The sequence below is a fragment of the Macaca mulatta genome, chromosome 13 (assembly GCF_049350105.2).
Source record: "Macaca mulatta isolate MMU2019108-1 chromosome 13, T2T-MMU8v2.0, whole genome shotgun sequence".
NCBI classification, from domain to species: Eukaryota; Metazoa; Chordata; class Mammalia; order Primates; family Cercopithecidae; genus Macaca; species Macaca mulatta.
The window spans coordinates 123,653,500-123,678,671 of NC_133418.1; the positions used below are offsets into that span (position 1 = coordinate 123,653,500).

The 25,172-nt window shown below is 44.3% G+C and overlaps 1 protein-coding gene across 1 annotated transcript in view; it reads right to left on the minus strand.

Annotated features, from left to right (window-relative positions):
- The window catches only part of SNTG2 (syntrophin gamma 2), a 374,485-nt gene that overhangs the window by 180,626 nt on the left and 168,687 nt on the right, over nt 1-25,172 (minus strand). The window contains exons 5-6 of the mRNA XM_028832026.2: nt 22,489-22,532; nt 22,349-22,390 (exon numbers count right to left, since the gene is read on the minus strand). Of these exons, the coding sequence (XP_028687859.2) occupies nt 22,349-22,390; nt 22,489-22,532 (86 nt within the window). The remainder of the gene's footprint in view (nt 1-22,348; nt 22,391-22,488; nt 22,533-25,172) is intronic.

Sequence of the window (25,172 nt, forward strand, 5' to 3'; positions counted from 1 at the left end):
TACACGTGCACACACACTACACACATATGTGTGCACACATGAATACTACACATGCACACACACGGAATATACACATCCACACACATGCAGACATAAACACATACTGCACATGCCCCTGGATATGCACACATATATGCAGTACACACATGTACACGTGTATATGCACTCCAGCATGCAGCCTCACACGTACATGCATGTGCACAAACATGTATACACATGTGTATCCAATATCTTTCCTACTCGCTCTGCTTCTCTGGTAGAGCCCTAACCAATCCTCTATCAGCTATCATCAAATAACACTTGAAATAAGAGTGGTAGATTGTCCATAATTTGAACTGAAGGTTAATTGCTCTACCCTACATCTTCACACAATTCGAAAGTGGATGCCATGATTGACTGATTGCCTGGCCTGTAACCATCTAATTAGGAGTCAACACACTGATGATCTCTAATATAAGCCCTTTATAAATTCAGATACATAATGTCAAAATTATACATGATGTGTAAAACAAAACAAACCAAAATTCTATTATGTGGTTAGCAAATGAAGGACAGTAAATGTTTACATACTTAATATTTGAATAATTGTTCTCTAGATATGTTTGAGGATTTAGTAAATTGAGTATATTATAGTAGAAATGACTTAGAATTGAGCAAATCTGTTTTCAGTTCTGAGTTCTGATGCTTAGTGCTCTTGAAAACCCGAATTACACCCCTTATACATGAGGGCTGGTCACCCATTTTCTCCAGCCGCTATGAGGATTAGGTAAAATCGTGTAAGCAGGTGCCCCGCAGCGTGTGAGCAGGTGCCCTGCAGCGTGTGAGCAGCTGTGCTCATCTGCATCATCACCAGGTTCATGAAAGTGACAAAGTGATGAGAAGTGCGGCACGAACGGGTAAAGGGCGAGCAGCAAATCCAGGACACAAAGGCGCTCAGAGCAGCCTAAAGAATAATACGAGTCATAAAAATCTAAATATAAGCAGGAAAGCATTGAGGATGCCTAGAACGGAAGAAACACGCAGAGGTCACAGGGAAGGGGCGCACGTGGGCATCGCGCTTCAGTCTAGAGGGAAAGCTGCGGTCTGGTGTCTGGTGTTCCTGCAGAAAGAGCGAGGCTGGGTGTGGAAACAGGTGGAAGGGTCTCAACATTTGTTATCAGAAGGTAGCACCCGGAAAACGAAACGTTAGGAAAAGTTTGAGCCAAACAAGCAGCAAACAACAAAGCAACAACAAACGGCAAAGCCCTCTGCTGCGCAGAGGTGTGGGGCACCCGCAGCCCTCAGGTGTGCACAGTTGTGGGGCACCTGCAGCCCTCAGGTGTGCACAGTTGTGGGGCACCCCCAGCCCTCAGGTGTGCACAGGTGTGGGGCACCCCCAGCCCTCAGGTGTGCACAGGTGTGGGACACCCCTGGAGCCAGCCTGCAGCACCAGGGTCCTGTGCACACCTTGACCCCAGAGCTGGTACAGACGGGACCACAGCCTGATTGCAGCCTGCACATGCCTTCCATTGAGGCTGAAGACAGCTCATTTCCACAGCATGAGAACAACTGAAGGAACAGTAACTGTGCCGTTAAGGCTGGTTTCTTCCAAAATCATGCACTTTCACCGATATTTTCCACTGTATGTTGTAGCACATATTCTATACTTTTCTACCTCAGAGGTAACTGGAGGTTTTGACAAAACCACTCCCAAATTTGACAAATGAAATGCATCACCCAGAGAGTGGCAGTCACTGAGTCCAAACCACAACCCGCCAGGGATAGCACAGGTGAGAATGAGGCTCTGTGGGGTTCAGGCTCGGGGCTCGGTTCAGCAGCCATGGGGCTGTGCTGGGCACACGGAGGGAGCCCAGCTCCAGGCAGTCCCTGGGACAGAGCCGACCCCGGCCACCTCCACACAGGGCTATTCATGAGAGGTCTGGTCTTCCCTCGACAATTTCTGTTCCACAACTAGAAAAGGCTGAGGCCTCTCAGGCATAGATACTGACCCTCCAAATTCTGACCTTTACACGCTAACACGACATTTGCCGCTGAGTGGATCGTACTTAAAAAGCATGATATCCATCTCTCCATGTCCTTAAGTAAACTTCACAGGATGTCCCTTTACTTTTATCAGCTGAATTCCATAAGCACATTTTGCTCCCTCGCAACAGAAAAATATCTCCTCCCCGTTCATCTTGGCCCTGACCCACCCTGCTGTGTCCTCCCGGTCACACATCAGGAGGCGCACACCAAGTCCCCAGGGAAGACCCTCTGGGCTGCACGTCACCCACCAATTAGAGCCAATGAAATGTCTTATGAAGATGTGTGCCCAGGCCTGACCACTGGTGCTGTGGCAGGGAAAACCAGCGACGCGGGCTGCAAATGGCAAATTTGCTTTTATACACGTCACTCACTGTGAGTGACAGACAGCCTTTTTGATCCCCAATAGATACAAAGTAAGATGCTTGTTAGCACTGCCCGCAGATCTCTAGGAGGCAAGTGGAGATGACAGATACATTTGCTTGTTAGAACACTAGACCATGAGAATGGGAGATTTCACACAGACCTCTACCAGGGGTTTCCTTCCCTGAGATCCCTGCATTTAAAAACAACCTCTCAAAATAGTCCCCTAAACCTTCAAATGCTTGCTGTTACATTAAGTCACTATTCACTAAGAGATTTGTGATTGTGAAATATTTAAAGAACATTATTTCATCCGTGAATGCAATTTTAATAATGGAGAAGTGTCAAATAAAAAGCTAACCAGCTTCATCGATCTGTTGAGGGTGGGCAGGAGTAATGTCGCCACCTGAACCTAGAAAAGACATGGTGGATAGGTTTTTCCAAACCACTGCTGCTCATAGATTCTTGCCGGGAGAAGCACATTAGGACTTGACTTTACAGATTAACCCACAGAGGTCTTGGTAATTGTGTAATGTGCTCATGGACAAAAATAAGTGGCAAAGCCCTGAGTAGAGTTTTAATCTTCTGATGCTGTTGCTTCCTTTCTCCTGTGTGTACTCACAACTGTCCTTTTTTCTAATCCGATTCACAATCCTTGGCCACTTCCAACATCTCTTCCTTAGTACAACGAAAAGACAAACTTAGCTCAGCTACGGGGCAATTCCCAGAACTGCAACGTCCACACAACCTCATTGACAAACTCTCACCCTCCTCACCCAGCTAAGCCTCACTGCTCCCCATCACTCACACACACACACACACACAAACCACACATGTCCGACAAGAAGAACATGTATGTTTTAATTTCAATCTAACTGTCAACTTGCCCAGTGACCCCTGGTGTATGAACCATGGGACCCGTAATAATAATTTACTTTGCTTTCCAAATTCATGTTCACAAGACTCGTTTTAAATACCTTCCAGGGAATGGCACCATGAAATACCTTCATGGTGTACCCCACTCCATGGTGCCTGACAACAGTCACTGTTTGTTATTTGTAGGGAAAGGGGCAATGCCCAGAAGCCTCGAGCAGCCGTGAGACCTCGAGACGCCTGTCCCTTTCATCTGCAGAGGGTGCACCTGCCAGGCTGTGACACCAGGGCAGGAGGCACCTGCAGAGGGTGGGCTCAGCAGGAAGGCCCCTTCCTCCCTTCCCTCCACCTTCACCTTCTCCCCCCACTTCCTTGTTTCCACTCCTTCACTCCTGAAAGCCCCTCTGTGTGGGCCCGGCTCGGAAAAACATCCAAAGGGTCTCAAGAGAGCAGCCCCTCCACGTGTTCACTCTCATCTCATGCTGGCTTCATCATCTGGGTGATCACGCAAGGAACGGGGGGAACCCTCTCCAAACCACAGGTGCATCTCGCCCTGGGAGCTCAGGCTTAGTGTCAGGTAACACACAGGTCAGTAGTGAGGGCTGTAGCAAGCTGGCATCTTCAGCATGAAGAGCTCATAGGCAGGTCCTTAGCTGACTCCTGCTCAGCCTGGTGCTGGGCCTAACACAAAACACACACAGCAGCCCCGCAGCCTCCCCAGCTCCGGGTTCCCACTTCTGTGAAGCACGCACCTGGGCTGCCCCAGGAACACAAGGTGATGTTGCCTTCACGTCCTTGCAAACATGAAGGGCTGTCAGGCCCTCTCTTCCCCATGTGGGAACCAAGGAGTTGGACCAACCAGGAAATCACTAAGGTCATTCCATATTTCGCAATTGTCCAACACTTTCATTTTGAATGGCACCGCCTCACAATGTTTCTGCTCTCACTCATCTGACCCTCCTGCAGGGCCCCCTGTAATTGCACCACCTCCTGGGATTGGTTTTCCAGCAGCGAGCAGTGCTCCATCTAGAGGAAGCTGACAAGGAGCCAGAAAAATGCAACCACCAGCTCATTCATTCCAGCACCCTTTTTTCTAGATGAGGTTACTACTTCGGTCCTTACAATGCAAAAACAGATGAATTCTTCAAGTAATTGGTTCTCTTCTTTTAAAATCACATTCAGACCTCTATTGCTTCAATTGCCTCTGAAAATTTCACATACTTAAAATTAATGGTTATTAGCAGCAATGTTTTCAGAATAATATTTGTGAAGATAATTACTTTCACATGGAACAATCATGTCTGGGCAATACCGCATTTCATGCCATGCAATTGCAGTTAATCATTATTTTTGTGTTAGCCTCACTCTGTTGACCATCAAAGATTTCCTTCCCTGTGTGGAACAATTTACATCATTATCTGCAGGTTTTCTTGGTGACTCTTACCCCTCATACTTGGGTATTCGTCAGGGTTCTCTAGAGAGACAGAACTAATAGGACAGATGTACATAGTAAGGGGAGTATATTAAGGAGTATTAACTCACACCATCACAAGGACCCACAATAGGCTGTCCGCACGCCGAGGAGCAAGGAAGCCAGTCTGAGTTTCAAAGCTGAAGAACCTGAAGTCTGATGTTCGAGGGCAGGAAGCATCTAGTGTGGGAGAAAGACGTAAGCTGGGAGGCTGGGCCAATCTAGCCTTTTCACATTTTTCTGCCTGCTTTATATTCTGGCCGTGCTGGCTGCTGATGAAATGGTGCTCACCCAGAATAAGGGTGGGTCTGCCTTTCCCAGCCCACTGACTCAGATGTTCATCTCCTTTGGCAACACTCACACAGATACAATGAGGATCAACAATTTGCATCCTTCAATCCAATCAGGTTGACACTCAGTATTAACCATCACGAGCCCACCCCTTGTCAACCTGAATCCATATACATCTCCTGAGATAAAAAATAATCCTCCAATATAGGCAATAATGAGATTATAATTACACCTAACATAATACAACTATCCTTGGTACGACTGGAAATGCACCAATCCCCAACCCAAATGCTGTTATATAAAGTTAACAATACTTAAATGCTGGTACGAAGTCAATAAATCTTATGTCACATGATAAAGGGAAAGGAAATACAGTGAAGATATTTTCTTAGTACAAGTGCATACATGCACAAACATGTTTTTAACAAAAGGAGGAGAAAATAGTCATGACAATTACAGTCCTCATTTCTGCAGCTGGTCCCGTGGTGGTAGCTGGTGTTGATGACTAACTTCTTCTCCTGCCCATTCTGTATTCCCTTTGCCTTCAGCAAGCACCTCAGCAGGTCGTGTTTCTTTTTTTCCTGGTGGAGTGACCAAAGCCTTCATTGCTGTAGGGTCTGGCCCATTTGTAGTCCTGCCTGGATTGGGCTGTTGCAGTTTCCCATTGATCTGAATCACAGGGCGTGGTAATACTAAGAAATGCCCTAATGGAGCTCCTGTATTCCATGCCTACTCTTTCTTACCTCCGTTGTGGAGTAGTAGACTGATTTCATCTTGACAGTCCAGGTCAATCATCCCAGCCAACACTGTGACTCCCTTCTTAGCCTGTTGATTTAAAGGTAGGAGGAGCCCAAAGTGTCCAGGTGGCAATCTTAACTTCCAGTTTAATGCAATTGTCCTTGTGTTTTCTGGTGGCAGCATTCCTCCTCCTGGAAATCAGACCTCTAGGCCAGCAGAATGTAATGTCCTGGAAACTGAAAGCAAAAATTTTGCTAGAGGATCATGAGGGGTGATGGTGAGTGGTGCCACTTCCACTTCCACCCCTTGATTCCTCGACCCGTGAATCCTGGCTATGGGAGAAACAGGATATATTGGACACTGATTTAGAGCATACACAGCCTTCTGGAGAACTTGGCCAGCCCCAGCCCTGCACAGTATTGTCATCCAGTTGGTGCTGTAATTGTGACTTCAAAAGGCCATTCCACCATTCTATCAATCAGCTGATTCAGGATGATGGGGAACATGGTAAGACCAGTGAATTCCATGAGCATGATCCCTCTGCCGCACTTTGTCAGCCATTAAGTGCGTGCCTTGGTCAGAGGCAATGCTGTGTGGAATACTTGACGGTGGATAAGACATTCTGCGAGTTCACGGATGGTAGTCTTGGCAGCAGCACTGCAAGCAGGGTAGGCAAACCCGTATCTGAGGTAAGTGTCCATTCCAGTGAGGACAAACCTCTGCCCATTCCACGATGGAAGAGATTCAATATAGTCAACCTGCCACCAGGGAGCTGGCTGATCACCCCCAGGAATGGTGCCATATTGAGGGCTCAGTGTTGGTCTCTGATGCTGGCAAATTGGGCACTCAGCAGTGGCTGTAGCCAGGTCAGCCGTGGTAAGTGGAAGTCCATGTTGCTGAGCCCATGTGTACCCTCTATCCCAGCCACCAGGGCCACTTTGTTCATGGGCCCATTGGGTGATGACAGGGGTAGCTGGGGAAAGAGGCTGAGTGGTGTCCACAGAATAGGTCATCCTATCCACTTGATTATTAAAATCCTCCTCTGCTGAGGTTACCTGTTGGTGAGCACTCACACGAGATGCAAATATCTTCACAGTTTTTATCACTCAGAGAGGTCCATCCACATCCCTCTTCCCCAACTTTCTTTGTCAACAATTTCCCAATCATGCTTCTTCCAAGTCCTTGACCATCCAGCCAAACCATTGACTACAGCCCATGAGCCAGTATATAAACGGGCATCTGGCCATTTCTCCGTCCAGGCAAAGTGCACAACCAGGTGCCCTGCTCGAAGTTCTGCCCACTGGGAAGATTTCCCTTCACTGCTGTCCTTGAGGGATGTCCTAGAAAGGGGCTCTAGTGCTGCAGCTGTCCACTTTCGGGTGGTGCCTGCATATCGTGCAGAACCATCTGTGAACCAGGCCCTAGTCTTCTCTTCCTCTGTCAGCTGCTCATAGGGAACCCCCCATGAGGCCATCAGTGCGGGCTGGGGAGAGAAGGCAGGTGGCAGGAGTGGAGACCATGGGTATTTGAGCCACTTCCTCATGTAACTTACTTGTGCCTTCAGGACCTGCTTAAGCCCAATCACGTATATACAACTTCCGTTTGATGATGGAATGCTGCTGTACATGACCCACTTTATGGCAAGATGGGTCACAAAGCACCCAGTTAATGATAGTTCAGATTGCATGGTGACTTGATGACCCAGAGTCAAATGTTCAGTTTCCACCAAAGCCCAGTAACAGGCCAAGAGCTGTCTCTCAAATGGAGAGTAGTTATCTGCAGAAGATGGCATGGACTTGCTCCAAAATCCTAGAAGTCTCTGCTGTGATTCACCTATGGGGGTCTGCCAGAGGCTCCAAACAGCATCCCGATCTGCTACTGAGACCTCAAGCACCATTGGATCTGCTGGGTCATATGGCCCTAGTGGCAAAGCAGCTAGCACAGCAGCCTGGACCTGTTGCAGAGCCTTCTCCTGTTCTGGACCCCACTCAAAACTGGCAGCCTTTTGGGTCACTCCATAAATGGGCCAGAGTAGCACACTCAATTGAGGAATGTGTTGCCTCCAAAATCCAAATAGGCACACTAGGCATTGTGCCTCTTTCTTGGTTGTAGGAGGTGCCAAATGCAGCAACTTATCCTTCACCTTAGAAAGAATATTTTGACAGACCCCACACCACTGAACCTCAATAAATTTTACTGCGGTAGAAAGTTTCTGAATTTTAGCTGGAATTACCTTCTGGCAGGTGAATATCTCACCAATAAGTCCAGTGTTTGCTACTTCTTGCTCACTAGATACATAATGTCATCAATGTAATGGACAAATGTGCTATCTTGTGGAAGTGATCAAGGTCTCTCTGAATAAGATTCTGACACAAAGCCGGGGAGTTGATACACCCCTGAGGTAGGACAGTAAAGGTATATTGCTTGCCTTGCCAGCTGAAGGAAAATTGCCTCTGGTGGGCCTCATGGACAGGAATGGAGAGAAAGACATTTGCCAAGTCAATGGCTGCACACCAGGTCCCAGGAGATGAGTTAATTTGCTCAAGCAATGAAACCACATCTGGTGCAGCAGCTACAGTTGGAGTCACCACTCTGTTAAGCTTACGATAATCTACTGTCCTTCTCCAAGATCCATCTGTCTTCTGCCAGGCCACATAGGAGAGTTGAATGGAGATGAGGTGGGGATCACCCCCTGCATCTTTCAAGTCCTTGATGGTGGCACCAATCTCCACAATCCCTCCAGAGATGCGATATTGTTTTTGATTTACTATTTTTCTAAGTAGAGGCAGCTCTAATGGCTTCCACTTGGCCTTTCCCACCATAACATCCCTCACCCTGCCAGTCAGGGAGCCAATGTGGGGTTTCCGCCAGCTGCCAAGGACGTTTTTGCCAATTATGGATTCTGGCTCTGAAGGAATGACCGCAGGATGAGTCCAGGGACCCACTGGACCCACTGTAAGTCAGATCTGAGCTATAACTCCATTAATTACCTGACCTCCATAAGCCCCTACTTTAACTGGAGGACCAAATGACATTTTGGGTCCCCTGGAATCAACGTCAGCTCAGAGCCAGTGTCCAGTGGTTCCCAAAATGTCTGATCATTTCCCTTTCCCCAGTGCACAGTTACTCTGGTAAAAGGCCGGAGGTCTCCTTGGGGAAGGGTGGGAGAAAGATTCACTGCATAAATTGTCAGTAGTGTGATGGGTCCTTCCTCAAGGGGACGGAGCCTCCCTTCTTTCAAGGGGTCCTGGGTCTGTAAACTGGCTCAGGTCTGGAAATTGATTGAGGGGCCATGATTCTCTGTTGTTATAATTGAAATTAGTCCTTTGTCCCTTCGACCTGGAAGTTTTCTGCTTACATAAATTAAATAGAAATGTAGTCGGCTTCCTATCAATTTCATTTCTAGGAAAACCGTGATTAGCCAAGGCCAGAGCTCTCAGACTATTCTGATTACTCCTTTGCCTCTACTGTCCATTACGATAGCTATGCCCACCTTGCCTTTGATGCGTTGAGTGCCGCTACTTGGCTCCTGCCACCTCAGGATCCAATTATTTCTATTGTATTTAAAGTTTGTAGTTGAGTGACTGCAGCTCCCACTGTTAGATGTGGCATACAGAGAAGAGCAGTTACAGGGCTCTTCAAAGATGCAGGTGCTGCCCTCACAAATCTATTTTGTAAGGCATTAGTCAAGGGTATAAATTCTGAACCCTCCCAGCTGGGATGAGTTGGTCTAAAGTGTCTAAGCCACTTCACCATCCCAATCTCCCTAAGCCTTTGCATCCCTTCCTCTATATTAAACCAAGGGAGATCAGGCATTTCCAGCTTATTCACGGTGGGCCATCTTTTAATCCATGTTTCAGCTAACAAAGCAAATAAACTATTACAACCTTTTTTAACATCCTGAGCTACAACATTAAATGCAGAATCCCACTTGGTGGGTCCAAATCAATAAATTCATCTTCATCCCACTCTATGTTCCTTCCACCATCGTCCCACACCCTTAATATCCATTATGAATAGGCCTGTTCTCCATATTTCTACTTATATAAATTAGAAAAGCAGTCCTTTACGAGTGTAGCACACCTCCCCATGGCTCACACCCTGAACCTCACCTTTAGGGGCCTGCCAGGACTTTAGTCTAGTGATAGGTCTAGAAGCAAACCGGGGTGTTGGGGGTGGCTTCTGAGGAGAATCAACATGATCTTGCCTGGCAACTGCCTCGGGGGAGGCCATCACTGTTGCCTCAGGCAGCACAGGGTTTATCTCCTTCGGCAAAAGTGGAAAGGCTGATGGCAGCGTGGGTCAGGGAGTGGGGATGTTGCCACTATTGGGGATGGGGAAGCTGTTTCTTCTGGCAAGAAAGGCTCATCAGAGTTTATAAGCTCAGTGTCCTCAGCTTCATCAGGGTCCTCCCACATGTCCCCATTCCAAGTTACAGGGCCCCCTTCTTTTCCAATCAGTGCTCTCACTTTTAACATGAGACACCTGGAGAGGCTGTGCATGCACCTTTCATTGCAGGTCAGCCACTCACATGATAAGACCTTGTGTCTAATTTTCCAAAATTTCAGCTCTCTTTCTACAGGAGATAAGACTGTCACTCAGGGCACAAAGCTGGGGAGTTGATATCTTAGCAGATTTGAGGCTCAGTATCTGCTTCTGAAGAGGGGAGTTAGAATCCCTGAATTCATCATTTGCTTTTATCACTTTGTCCAGTGAACTTAGGAGCAAGACCAGCTTCATTATGTTCCTTGGTTCTCCACATATGGTCAAAGGTATTATGTATAGAGTCACTAAACTCCTTACCTCTCACGAGCAGTGAATCAGGAGTGTCAAATGCATTTATTTTGCATAAATCTCTAAACAGTTCAAGCCAAGGACTATGAGTGTTCTCCAAACTATTAGAAGTATAGTTCTTAACATTTTGGGCTCTAATCATTTTAAGCATCCAACTCCAGAAACCCTAACACCAGTGAAAAAAACGCCAACCTCAATATTCTGTTTCTCTAGAATCACTCCCAGTACCAAAATCTGTATTAGTCAGGGTTCTCTAGAGGGAGAGAACTAATAGGATACATATATCCTATTTAATACTCCTTAATAAACTCCTTTTCATATATATGTATATAAAGGGTGTGTGTGTATCTATGTGTGTGTTTGTGTGTTTTCTCTTGCAAAGGCCTTTTTGATAAGGACTTATCTTAGGGGGAATCAAGAACTTACTGAAAAGAACAGAATTCAAGGAAATAAATTTCTAAGAAACAAAAAGAAAGCACCTTCTTTTCTGTTCAGCATCTCTGCCAGCAAAGCTGAGGAGGCAGAAGCAAAGTATGGGGAGGTCCAGGGTCCTCACAGCTGGGTCTGTGGTTTGCTGGGGGGTGTGGGAAGATCTGGGGTCCTCACAGCTAAGTTTGGGGTTTGATTCCATGGTATGATAACTTCACAGCCTGCTGTGAGTCATTCACTATTCCTGAGACTTGATTTTCTGATTTTTAAGAAAAGGCTGATGACAAATAAAGCCTCCATCAGAGGAAGGCAGAGCCACACAGGACGATCCACTGAAAGGTCCTCTTTAGGATAAAACACATTAGAGGTGTTTGCAAAATGTCTGGGAGCCAAACTGAGCATTAACACATAGATAATGAAAACCCTAGTCCAGAAAGGCCGGTGGCACAGACAGGAACTCACAGGCTCAGCCCCAGGGCTGACTCTGGACCTCCTGACATCTCCTTGTCCCTTTACCAACATATTTTCATTTCTTCCCCTTCTCAGATGACTTAGGTCTGGGGATTACCAACCACAGAGCCTGCCAGTTCCTTCCAGAGCACAGATGCAAACACACACAAACACACCCATGGACACAAAGTGATACATACACAAGCATACATAAACATGCCATACACTCATGAGTACACACGTGTTCACATAAACACATACATCTGACAACCATTTAATTAAATATCTTAAGTCACCACATTCTCCATTTTTCCCTAATGGCTTACTCAATTGTCCTTTTTTTTTTTTTAACAACAAAAAAAAGGACTTTATATGTTTACAGCAGTTTTAGGTTCACCACAAAATTGAGCAGAAGGTACAGAGATTTCCCACAAACCCTTCCCACACACACACATAGCCCCATCCACTACCAGTATCTCCACCAGAGGGAACATTTCTTACAATCCGTGAACTACATTGACACATTATTGTCACCCAAAGTCCATAGTTGACATTAGGGTTCGCTCTTGATGTTGTACATTCTATGGATTTGGACAAATTTTTAATGAGACATGTTCACCACTGAATTATCATACAGAATAGTTTCACTGCTCTAGAAATTCTTTCTATTCTGCCCAGTCATGCCTCCCTCCTCCCAATCCCTGGCAACCACTAACCTCTTTCTTGTCTCCATAGTTGTTTTTTTTTTTTTTTTAGGATGTCATCTATGTGTAATAATACATCATGTATGCTTTTTGGCTTCTTTCACTTGGGAATAATGTTCATTTAAGGTACCTCTAAGCCTTTGCATAGCTTCATAGCTCATTTCTTTTTAGTGCAGATCATATGCCTTTGTCTGGGTGAATCACAATTTACTTATCCATTGACCTACTGAAGGACATCTTGGTTGCTTCCAAGTTTTGGAAACTGTGAATAAAGCTGCTATAATCATCTGCATGCATGTTTTTGTGTGAAATTAAGTTTTCAACTCATTTAGGTAAATATAAAAGAGCATAATTGCTGGATCATATGGTAAAAGTATATTTAACTTTCTCAGAAACTGCCAAACTGTCTTCCAAAGTGGCCAAACCATTTTGCACTCTCACCAGCAATGAGTGAGAGTTCCTGTTGCTCCACATCCTCACCTACAACAGTTTTCCTACTGTTGTGATAATTTACATTCCCTGATGACAGATGATGTGAAGTATCTTTTCCTATACTTCACATCTGCCTATCTTCTTAGGTGAGGTATCTGTTAAGGTCTTTGTACAATTTTTATAATTGGTTTGTTTCTTTTCTTATTGTTGAGTTTTAATAGTTCTTTCTATAACTTGGATAACAGTATTTTATCAGACATATATTTTGCAAATATTTTATCCCAGTCTGTGACTTGTCTTTTCATTCGCCTGGCAGTATCTTTTGCAGAGAAAAACATATTTAATTTAATTTTTTTTTTTTTTTTCGAGACGGAGTCTCGCTCTGTCACCCAGGCTGGAATGCAGTGGCTGGATCTCAGCTCACTGCAAGCTCCGCCTCCCGGGTTTACGCCATTCTCCTGCCTCAGCCTCCTGAGTAGCTGGGACTACAGGTGCCCGCCACCTCGTCTGGCTAGTTTTTTGTAATTTTTAGTAGAGACGGGGTTTCACCGGGTTAGCCAGGATGGTCTCGATCTCCTGACCTCGTGATCCACCCATCTCGGCCTCCCAAAGTGCTGGGATTACAGGCTTGAGCCACCGCGCCTGGCCCATATCTAATTTTAATGAAGTCCATCTTATCAATTATTTCTTTCATGGACTGCGGCTTTGGTGTTTTATCTAGAAAGTCATTGCCCAACCCAAGGTTATACAGATTTTCCTCTGTTATCTTCCAGGAGTTTTATTGTTTTGCATTTTACATTTAAATCTATGATTCACTTTGAGTTATTTTTATGGCGGGTGTAAGGTCTATGTCTAGATTCATTTTTGTACACGCAGATGTCCATTTGTTGAAGACTGCCTTTTCCCCATTATAATGTTTTTGCACTTCCATGAAGGAGAAGTTGACTATATTTATGTGGTTCTATTTCTGGGCTATTACATTCCATTAATCTATTTGTCTATTCTTGCAGCAATACCACATTGTCTTGCTTAAATTAGCTTTATAGTTAAGTCTTAAAATCAGGAAGTGTCAAGCCTCCAACTTTGTTCTACTTCAATATTGCATTGGCTATTCTAGCCTTTCCATCTCCATATAAACTTTAGAATCAATTTGTCAATATCCACAAAACTGTTTGCTAGAATTTTGGTTGATATTGTATTGAATCTATAGATCAAGTTGGAGAGAACTAAAATCTTAACAATATTGAGTCTCCCTATTCATGAACATAGACTATCTTCTTCATTTATTTTTTTCTATGATTTCTTTCATCTGAGTTTTGCAGTTCACCTCATTTAGACATTATACACATTTTGTTATATTTACATCTAAGTATTTTATTTCTTTTAGTGCTAATGTAAATGGTATTGTGCTTTTTAAATTTCAAAGCCCACTTTTACTTTTTCATTTCTGGTACATAGGAAGGCAATTAAATTGTGTATAATAAATAACCTTGCATTCCACAGCCAAGAGCTTTCAGTATGATGTTGAAAAGAAATGATGAGAAGGGACATCCTTATATTGTTCCTGATCTTGGTGGGAAATCATCTAGTTTCTCTCCATTATCTATGTTGTTAGCTGTGGGATTTTTTTGTAGCTAATCTTTATCAAGTTAAGGACGTCCTTCTCTACTGTTAGCTTACTGAGAGTTTATATCACAAAATGAATGTTGGGTTTTGTGGAATGCTTTTCCTGCATCCATTTTTATGATCATTAGGGTTTTCTTCTTTAGTTTGTTAATGTGATGAATTACATTAATTTCCAAATGCTGAACTAGCCTTGCATAGCTGCAAAAAACTCCACTTGGTTGTGGTGTGTAATTCTTTTTATACATTGTTGAATTCCATTTGCTAATATTTTGTTGAGGATTTTTTGCATCTATGTTCATGAGAGATACTGGTCTATAATTTTCTTTTCTCATAATGTCTTCATCTGGTTTTGGTATCGTGATAAATCTGGCCTCATAGAATGCACTAGGAAGTATTCCTTCTGTTTCTGTTCTCTGAAAGTGATTGTAGACAATTGGTATAATTTCTGCTGTACTGTTTGGTAGAACTCACCAGGGAACCTGTCTGGCCTGGCATTTTCTGTTTGAAAAAGTTATTAACTATTGATTTAATTCATTTAATAGACGTAGGCCAATCTACACTGTCTGTATTTTATTGCGTAAGTTTTGGCAGATTGTGCTTTTTAAGGAATTGGTGCATTTCATCTAGGTTATCAAATTCGTCAGCACAGAGGTGTACGCAATCTCGATAGAATCTATAGTAATATCCTCTCTTTGATTTCTAATAATATTAACTTGTGTTCTCTTTCTGCGTATGTAGCCTGGCTATTGGCTTATAAGTTTGTTTATATTTTCAAAGAAATAGTTTTTTTTTCTATCTTGATTTCCTGTCTTCAGTCCCTGATTTCTTCTGTAATTTTCATCATTTATTGTCCTCTGTTTACATTGGGTTTAAATTACTTCTCTTTTTCTAGTTTCCTAAGGTAAAAGCTTAGATGATTAATTTTTGACATTTCTTCTAATATATGCTTTCAATTCTATATATTTCTCTCTAAGCACTGCTTTTACTGCATGCCACAAATTTTGATAAGTTGTATGATTATTTTGTTTTAGTTGAAAATATTTTTAAGATTTCTATTGAGATTCATTCTTTGACCAGTGTGTTATTTATAAGTGTACTGTTTACTCTCCAAACATTTTGTGACTTCCCAGCAATCTGTTATTGAACCCTAGTTTAATTCCATTGTAGTTTAAGAGCAGACACTGTACAATATCTGATACGGATTGGCTGTGTCCCCACCCAAATCTCATCTTGGATTATAGCTCCCATAATTCCCATGTGTTACGGGAGGGATCTAGTGGGAGGTAATTGAATCACGGGGGCAGTTTTTTCCATACTGTTCTCGTGGTAGTGAATAAGTCTCATGAGATCTGATAGTTTTATAAGGGGAAACCCCTTTTTCTTGTTTCTCATTCTTTTTTGTCTGCCACCATGTAAGATGTGCCTTTCACCTTCCACCATGATTCTAAGGCCTCCCCAGCCACATAGAACTGTGAGTCTATTAAGCCTCTTTTTCTTTATAAATTACCTAGTCTCAGGTCTGTCTTCATCAGCAGCGTGAGAACAAACTAATACAATATCTGTTCTTTTAAATTTGTAAAAGTGTGTTTTTATGGCCCAGCATGTGGTCTGTCTTGGTGAATTCTTCATGTAATCTTCAAAAGAATGCTATTCTGCTGTTGTTGGGTGAAGTAGTCTGTAGATGTCCATTACATGCAGTGGATTGATGATGCTGCTGAAATTTGCTATGTCCTTTCTTATTTCTGCCAGGCAGGTCTATCCATTTCTGACCAGTTGCACTCTTATGGCTGGTTGGGTTATCTGTTGTCAACTCAGCAACCCTCCATTTCCCTTCTCAAAGCAGAAAGAGAAACCAGGTTCCATGTTTCTCCAGATCCTTTCCCATATGTCTCAGGCTGAGAGTTTGCTGAAAGAAACTCATTAAAGACCTGGGAGGGTAAAGAGGAGATGCCAACCGTTTTTGAAGTCAGATAACACCCTTGGGCAGATGCATCCGTGGGGCTACCCATTGTGTCCTGAAAGCCACAGCTTCAACACTGTCGACTGTGGGAGATGTTCCAGAGTTTTCATGAGAATCGCAATTTTTATTTTTCTTAAGAACTGACAATTTTATGGTTTTTGAATATATTATTTTATTTTTTCTGGGGGGAGGTGTTTGTTGTTTGAGACAGAGTCTCGCTCTGTCGCCCAGGCTGGAGTGCAGTGGCACGATCTCTGCTCACTGCAGCCTCTGCCTCCTGGTTTCAAACGATTCTCCTGCCTCAGATTCCCGAGTAGCTGGGATTACAGGCACCCGCCACCATGCCCAGCTAATTATTATTATTATTATTATTATTATTATTGTTATTATCTTTTTTTTAGTAGAGACAGTGTTTCACCATGTTAACCAGGCTGGCCTCGAACTCCTGACCTTAAGTAATCCAAAGTTGCTGGGATTACAGGAGTGAGCCACTGACACCGGCCAAATATCACATTTTCGACGGCAGATTCTCTGCCCTTTGCATTCCAGCAATTCCAACTTGGTGAGAACCCGTTTCTCCCTATCTTCAAACTGTTACAGCTGGAATTCCTGGAGCTGCTCCCATTTTCCTGACCAAATCCTAGTGGGTAGAGTTCAGGTGTTGGGTTGTTGGGTAAGGGCAGCGGTTGCTTAAAGCTGCAGTGGAGAACATGGAGAAAGACAATGACAAGGCTCAGTGACTCATATTTCCATTTTAAGCCATGAGTGCAGTGCTACAGAGCTTTGGGATTCCCCTGAAATTATTCCTTATTTCTTGTAACTACAGAATTAAGACTTCTGAAAACTCAGGCCAATTTGCAGGTGGCTGACTAATTCTATCAGGCAGTGAGTCTCTCTACAGTTAGGGCATTGATGGGTAAAGAGTGGGAATGAGAACAGATCTCAGCATGTCTGTGTCCCTTTTGCACGTTCATATCCTACTGACTTTCCTTCACCTTCCTCCCCTACTGGCAGTCACTTTTGCCCAAAGATCCTCAAATTATGTTTTCTGAGGCAACAATCTGGCAGGACAATGCTGATTTTCCTCAATATGCAGCTGGTCACTCCCCATATTTCTAATCTCATAGCTAGCCCCAAATCTTATTATGAAGCCTAATTTCAGAAGAGCTAGCCCATGATGCAATGGTCATGACAATGGCAGAAATGTGCGTGGAAATATGTGTTTAAGGCTGTAGAATCCTCTGTTGGATTAGACCAACTGTATTGATATGGGTGCAATGACTAGAGATTCTGGATTGAATGACTAGAGATTCTGGATTGAATTTGTTTAATTACTTCAGAGAGACTCTATTGGTTTCTTTGGTTAGTTGACTCACAGTGGCCATACTAAGTGAGGTTGAGTTGCCATAGCTTCCTTGGTGTGCGGTCCCAGAAGAAATTCAAAGGTTTATGGAAGTAGGGTGCCTACTCCCATACCTGTTCTCTTGCTGCATCTACATTCACTTCTTTGCCAAAAGACTGAAAAACTCCTAAGTGAGGAAGGCACCAGCATCCCAGAAACTCTGCTGAGGCACTTTCCTGCTGAGCAGGCATGGTACTGGGTTATGCCACCATTGAAGGTGGCTCCTGGAATCCAAAGAGATGGTGGACCCTGGACGGGATGGCAGAGCCCAGCAGCAGCACTGAACCTTCAGACCAGGTGGGTTGGTTCCTTTCATGGGCAGCAGGGCTGATGGTGTGACCTGCAGATCTATCTAGCTATGGCTAACTGATCACGGAGTTCTTAGGACTGAAATAGAGGGGGAATACATTGCAGTTGTAATTGATTTGCGTAGGTGAAAAATCTCCAAGTGGATAGAGACTGGACTTACCACAGTAAAGAGACCTGAGCTCTCAATCCATTTCAGGGAGTCAGTTCCCAGAACCTGCAGCCCTGAATGAAGGGAAGTCCAAGTCCGTTTGAGGAAAGACTGCCAAGCCGTTGTACTGCAGATCTCCCTTTTAGCCTCTGTAAAGCACTTGCAGAGACTGGCAGCTATGAGTGGTGGACAAAGGGCTCCCAGACCCTGGCTCTGGGCCGATGCCAAGTCGTTGGAGTCCCAGTGCCCGCCACGGCCCCTGTCACAATGTGTGGATAATGTGGGTCGGGGGACAGCTGCCTTTGTCTTGGACTCATCCCACACTTGTCTCAGGGCCCCAAACACACCTTGGGGCTCTTTATCTCCCCTCTGAGTACAGAGCTGAACAGATACGTGTCCTACTGGTGGAACCTCCATGTTGGTGTCTGGACCCCTGCATTCAGGCCCATTATGGTTGGGTGACTGGACATCCTAGAATGGCTTTTCCTTTGGAAAATGGAAAACCAAAAGCCACACTGTAGAAAAGACTTGAAAGATGTGGAGGAGGAAATTTTTATTACATTTCTTTCGATTGCCTCTTGGCTCAGGCAGAAAGCAAATAAATTATTAGCAATGGGAGTGCTCTACTGTAAATATCAACAGATGGAACTCCAGTTCCAGCTCTTGTCCCAGATGTGCCCTGTATCCCAGAGCAAATCAAAAACATCCCTGATACCTGGCAAACAGCTACGAAACTGGCCAGTGGTTATTTCTCCTGCAGTTTCTAGCTGTCAGCACACATCGCCAGAAGTAGACTGCCTCCAAATGGCAATAGTATACCTTTGTGTTCCGGCACCGAGGCCAGAACATACTCATTCTTGAGGAAAAAGGCCTTGCTTACACAGGATGGAACGTCCTGTTTCAGTATTAAGCATAACACATGTTGGTAAATGGACAACCTGGCGTAACAGGAAAGAAAGCTTCAGCTCTGTGTTAGGAGTCCCTTATTCTGCTAACATGGAATGAAGTCCCCATGGTCTGCTGAGTAAATGGTCAGAGCCAATTTCTGTGAATGGGACTTCCCGCCCTGAGCTGCTGTTCAAAGTAGATGATCTGGAAGGTTCCTTTCTACTCAGAGTGTCCACACCAGTTTTCTCAACATAAGATGTCAACTTTATTTCTAACAGTTAAGTTCAAAATCACCTCCAGGCAGGATCTGCCATGAGTTCTTAATCATAGTAAAAGCTACTATAGGTGACTGAAACATGTAAAAGGACTAATTTAAATTTAAAAAGGAAGCTCTGTGAAAGGTGTTAGTGACTTTTTTTCAATTAGGGCAATTTTTATCAATGGTTTTCATAGCACTTAAGAACTTAAGACTGTAACTTAGACTAGAAGTAATTTTCTATTACAACATCTTACTTTCACCTTTGAGACGTCTTTTTAAAATTTCCCAATGAACAGTAGAAAAATGACATTCTGTAAAGCTCCTTGTTCTGAGATGCCCTGGGGTGATTAAAGGCGGAACACACCAGCCTTGCTGCGGCCCTGCCAGGCTGTTGTTCTGTGCCCTGCCTGTGGGGGCGCTGGAGAGCAGCCCACCTCCCCGAGCTCCTCACTCTGGATCAGTGGTGGCATCACAGACCAGGCAGAGGGACAGAGGAACCTGCAGCTCCTGCTGCCCGCCCCCCAGACATCCCAATCTGTGTCTGCGCAGGGATGTCACACTGAGTGACAGCCGTCGCCGATCTCCCTTTTCTCCTGAGAGAGACATGTCTCAGAATTTGCCCAGTGAACATACGGGCAGCTTACTCTGCTGTAGCCGCTACAGTATTACGTGCCAATGTGGATGAAAATGCACCAATGTATTAAAAAGGCGAAACTATATGTTACTGTATATGCATTTATGTGTATTAAGATGTTTTAACAACCTAGAGTAGTAAAATTTTCCAAAGCAGTAGAGTGAGTAAGATTCAGTTTGTGGAGGTAAATCTAATTTTTAGATTAAAAAGGATTCTTTGCATTGAGTAGAACTGACATTTTTTTTTTTTTTACAATTAATCGAAGCCAGAATTTACTCTGAAAAATGAGGAAGTGAAACCATATGATTTATAAGTCTTGTAGAATTTTAACATTTTAATGAACTTCATGCATCTGAAAAATTGAGATTATACGTCTCATTAGCATTTCTCTAATAATTTGTTTTGCATCACATAAGAATGTAGACATATGATATGATCAGTTTGGTTCAAAAAGTATATTTGTATAAGTCCAATATTGTAATAGCTCCATTTATAAGATTTACATATAATTTACTAGATTTTTTTTTGAGATGAAGTCTCATTCTATTGCCCAGACCGCAGTGTAGGGGCCATAATAGCCCATTGCAGCCTCAAACTCCTTGGTTCAAGTGGTCCTCCCACCTCAGCCTCCTGAGTAGCTGGGACTACAGGTATGCACCACCACGCCTGACTAGATTTTATTTTTATTTTTTGTAGAGACAGGTCTTGCTATGTTGCCCAGGCTGGACTTGAACCTCTGGCCTCAAGTGATCCTCCTGTCTAGGCCTCCCAAAGTGCTTGGATTATAGTTGTGAGCAATTAGTGCAAAAAATTGTTGTGGCCGAGCGTGATGGCTCACACCTGTAACCCCAGCACTTTGAGAGGTCAGGATGGGCAGATCACCTGAGGTCAGGAGTTCAAGACCAGCCTGGCCAACATGGTGAAACCCCATCTCTACTTAAAAAAAAAAATACAAAAATTAACCAGGCATGGTGGTGAGCGTCTATAATCCCAGCTCCTCAGGAGGCTGAGGCAGGGAGAATTGCTTGAACCCGGGAGGTGGAGGTCACAGTGAGCTGAGATCTCACCACTGCACTCCAGACTGGGCAACAGAGTGCGACTCTGTCTCAAAAACAAAACAACAACAACAACAACCACAACAAAAAAACTGTTGCTCACAAGCATTTTACTCTCTCTGGGCTAGGATAGAAGTCATGAAGGCATGTCTTGCCTCTCTTTCAATTGTGATGTGTTTTCCCATAATAAGCAAAAGGGTAACAGCACTTCATCTACTCGAGACTTTCAGGTCTTGGAGGCCAAGAATATGCTGATCCTTGTTGCTGTGACTCTTTCCTCCGCCCAGCGCATATTAGAGGTCGATAACTACACATCTTGAAGAAGACACAGATGAATTTGGAGTGAGCGTGTAGGAAGCGATTCCCTGTTTAGTTACAGACGGCTGCATGTGCCTGCCTTGGGTTCACGGAAATTTACTGCTATGCAGATGGGGTGACTTTCGGGTACTAGGGCTGTTGGCCCTTCCTTGGAACTAAAAGTTGGCTAATTGAAAAGATAAACACTGAAAAAGAAATGAGCGCATGCCTGTTACTCTTCATAGGACAAGTTAAATTACCAGCCTGCTTGCCTTTTGCTGCAACTCACAGAATTAACCTCCCGTGAGGGCTCTGCTGGCTGCCTGGGGCCCCAGACGTGTGTCCTGGACTCAGCTTCGCTACCTCTCTCCTTGACCCTGTGTCCCCCAGCTCACTTATCGGCAGAGGGATGCTCTGCCAGGCATCTCACCCGCTTTGTCCTCCACCTCATCTCTCAGCTGTAATACCGTCTCCACCTCTGCCCCCACCCTGCAGGCACCGGACTGACCATGTGTCCCTACCACATGCTTCCTGGCATCAGCCCCATGGTGAGGCTGCACTTGGCTTCTCTCTTCCCAACAGCCAGAATGAGTACCTCGGGGACAGACGTCTGTTTCATCCGCCTTTTAAACTGACGTGACACTGGAGAAAGCTCATCTCCATGGAAGGCATCCTGCACTGAATGCGTCCTGACCCCCACCATCTTATGTGATCCTCAGAGGTCTCACCTGACATCCTCCACGGCACACATTCTAATGCATGCGTGCTGCTGCCAGCCAATGGGGAGCAAAGGTGTGAAGGCCCTGCAGGTTCCAGTGCCCGGGCGGTACGGGGAGACCCTGCAAAGCCCTGACACCTCCTGTGCTCTGCACGATGACGACCCTTCAGGAATCCCGGGTGAGTCACCTCCTCCCTGAGTTCCAGTGCCCTTGTGATCAACATGGGCTTCATCAAGTGTACTTTACAGCATTTGTGAGGATCCCTGACGGGAACGCTTGTGAAGTGACCCAGTCAGCATGCAACGGTCGACAGTGGGCACTTTGTTAAGGTCCTTTCGTAACACAAGTTACTAAACCTTTTAAGCTTCCTTTCCAATTCTAAGACTGCATCTATGGATAGACTCAGTTAAACACAAATTACAGAGACAAATAATTCAAATACAAGAATAATAAACAGAACAAATATAAAATGTAATTCACTTACCACTTCTTCATGAGTTGCATTTTCTACATTTATGCCATTAACCTGAACAGATGACAAAGTAAGAATGTTGAGAATAATAATTAATACAAGTTAAAAATAAAAATGCAATCAAGTTAAGGATTAACGTGTACAATACTGACCTGGAGAACAGCATCGCCTACGAACAACATCCCTGTCTGGTCCGCTGCAGGGTGGCAAAAGTGGCAACAGTGTTAAGAGAAATCTCAGCGACATTATGCTTTGTTATGACAGTCATTTAAGCACAATGCTTGCAGCAGCTGAAGTGGCCACGTGTGTGTGTGTGTGTGTGTGCGCGCACCCGTGTCCACGTGAGTAGATGTGTGTTTGTGTGTGCAGGTGCAGATGGGTGTGCATGCGTGGGTGTGGGTGGCATGCATGGGTACTTGTGAGTCTGAGTCTGTGAATCTGTTATGTGTGTGCCTGTGTGTACACATGGATGTGTGTGTGCATGTTTCCATAGGGGTGTGGGAAATGTCAACACATAGCAACAGGCGGCCGCTTCATAAGGAAAGCTAGATTGATTCACGTGCATTAAGAGAGTTGCTTTCCAGTCACAGAAGACTTGTTTAATGTGGAAAACAAATGTCACTTCCTCCTAATAAAGGGTTTCATTACAGGATATGGAAAGTCTGATGCACATTTTTCATTAAATGTGCAACAAACAAGAAATTCCCAAAGTCACTTAGCATTTTCCCTCATTCCCACAAACAAACATACACAGACGGCTCTAATCAAAATGACTGTACCTATTAAACGCAACAAATTGAAAAACTTTGTATGAGAAAGTTTGGCTATAATCTATGCAGCATGTTTTCACTTAACCTTTCCATCGTCAGAGAGGCAGAGAGAGCCCCATTAAATAAGATCGAACAAATCTGCACAAAAGCTAAGGCTTTTTGCCCCAGTTTTTGCCTTCATATAGGTTTGTTTCAATTTTAAGTCTTTGTTTAAATAGTGGAAAACAAGCAGTAACCTGTTCTTCGAAAGTGGGAACGCTCTTGACAAACTATATACAGATTAAATGTCAATTCTAAATATTACTTCTAGTGTTTAGCAAATATCAAATCGTGTGGAAACTATAGTTTTCAGATCACTGTACGTAATGGTACCGATTCTGTACAGCAATGGTACTGATGCTAAATGATCCAAATAAAGTTCTCATTTGCACCAAAACTGTCCAAGGCAAAGCTGCCGTGGACCATGCAGTGGTGGCCGCTCTTCTCCCCTGCGCCGTCTCCCTGTGTTCAAACTGCCCCCTGTCTCTCACTGTCTCTGTGTCTCTGTCTCTGTCTCTCCGCCTTCGCACGCTGCTCTTCCCCTCTCTAGCCACACCAGGGTGGGTTGCATCCTGAAAACATTTATTGATTATCTGAAATAACGGACTCTGGGCTGGGGCCTCAGAAGCATTACAACCCTAAAATTTAAGGGAATCAAAGATTAACATAAAAAAGTACACACAGAATATGTGGATTCCATGTGAAATTACACATGTGGTAGTGATTATATAGATCATATAATATGGATGCTATAAAAGTGCAGAAAATTGCATATGATAAAAAACAAGGTCCAAATCAATTAATCATCATAATTCTCAATGTTTAGTTTAAGAAGCACCAACTTTATTAAACATCTGCCTGGCGCATCAGAAACTTAGCTTCAGCTTGTCTAACAGGATAGAGATAAGGTTGTTCTTATCAGAGTATTTTACCCCATGGTCTGAATGGACCTACAGAAAATAAAAATCTCTGTGCATTTAGATGCATTGATTTTTCAAAACAAACTTTAGCTACTTATGGAAAGTGTCGTCATTGAACAAGTCCAGTGCAGGAGATAACGTGTTTTTTTGTTTTGTTTTGAGATGGAGTCTCGCTCTTGTCGCCCAGTCTGGAGTGCAATGGCGCGATCCTGGCTCACTGCGACCTCTGCCTCCTGGGTTCGAGTGATTCTTTTGCCTCAGCCTCCCGAGTAGCTGGGATTACAGATGTGCACCACCACACCCTGCTAATTTTTTTGTATTTTTAGTAGAGACAGGGTTTTGCCATGTTGGCCAGGCTGGTCTTGAATTCCTAACCTCAGGTGATCTGCCCACCTCGGCCTCCCAGAGTGCTGGGATTACAGGTGTGAGCCACCGCGTCCGGCCGAGGTAATGTGTTTTTAAAATGATATGCATGGTAATCCCTCACAGTAAATGACTTAATCTCTTTGTTTGATGAAGGTCAGTGAAGACGCATCTGACTCTTCTAACCTAAAGCAGAAAGCAGCATTTTGTTTTGTCAACAAGCCACATGTGCGTCTGAGATCCCACAGAACAGCAGACAAAAATGACTGTCCAGATCCAGGCACCAAAATGCATAACCAAATTCCCTGAAAATAGTGGTATCTAGAGTTTTCAGAATGGAACTGCCATTTCCTGTCTGGAACGAATGCAGTGAGGTCTATTTTGCTCTAGAATTGGTCAGAAGCCGCCTCCAGACGGCAGAAAAACTCACATGGGACAGTGCTGAGCCCGTGGGTCAGCAGCCTCCCTGGACTCGGGCTTTTCTGCAGGACCTGGGGTTTAATGAGATGACGATGAATTGCAGCCCAGCGTCTGTCTGCGTGCCAGGACTCCTCACCCACCACGCCCACGGGGAGCATAGCAGTGCTTACTTGGAGGGAAGTCCGCCTCATTAAAACATTTCACAGACCCCGAAGAGCATCCTGGACACCTGAGTCAATACGTCTTCCGTTTTGATTTGAGCTCTGAAGCCACCCAGGGACCTCCATCTGGGAGAAGCAGGGATCCCAGAGCTTGCTGCTTCTT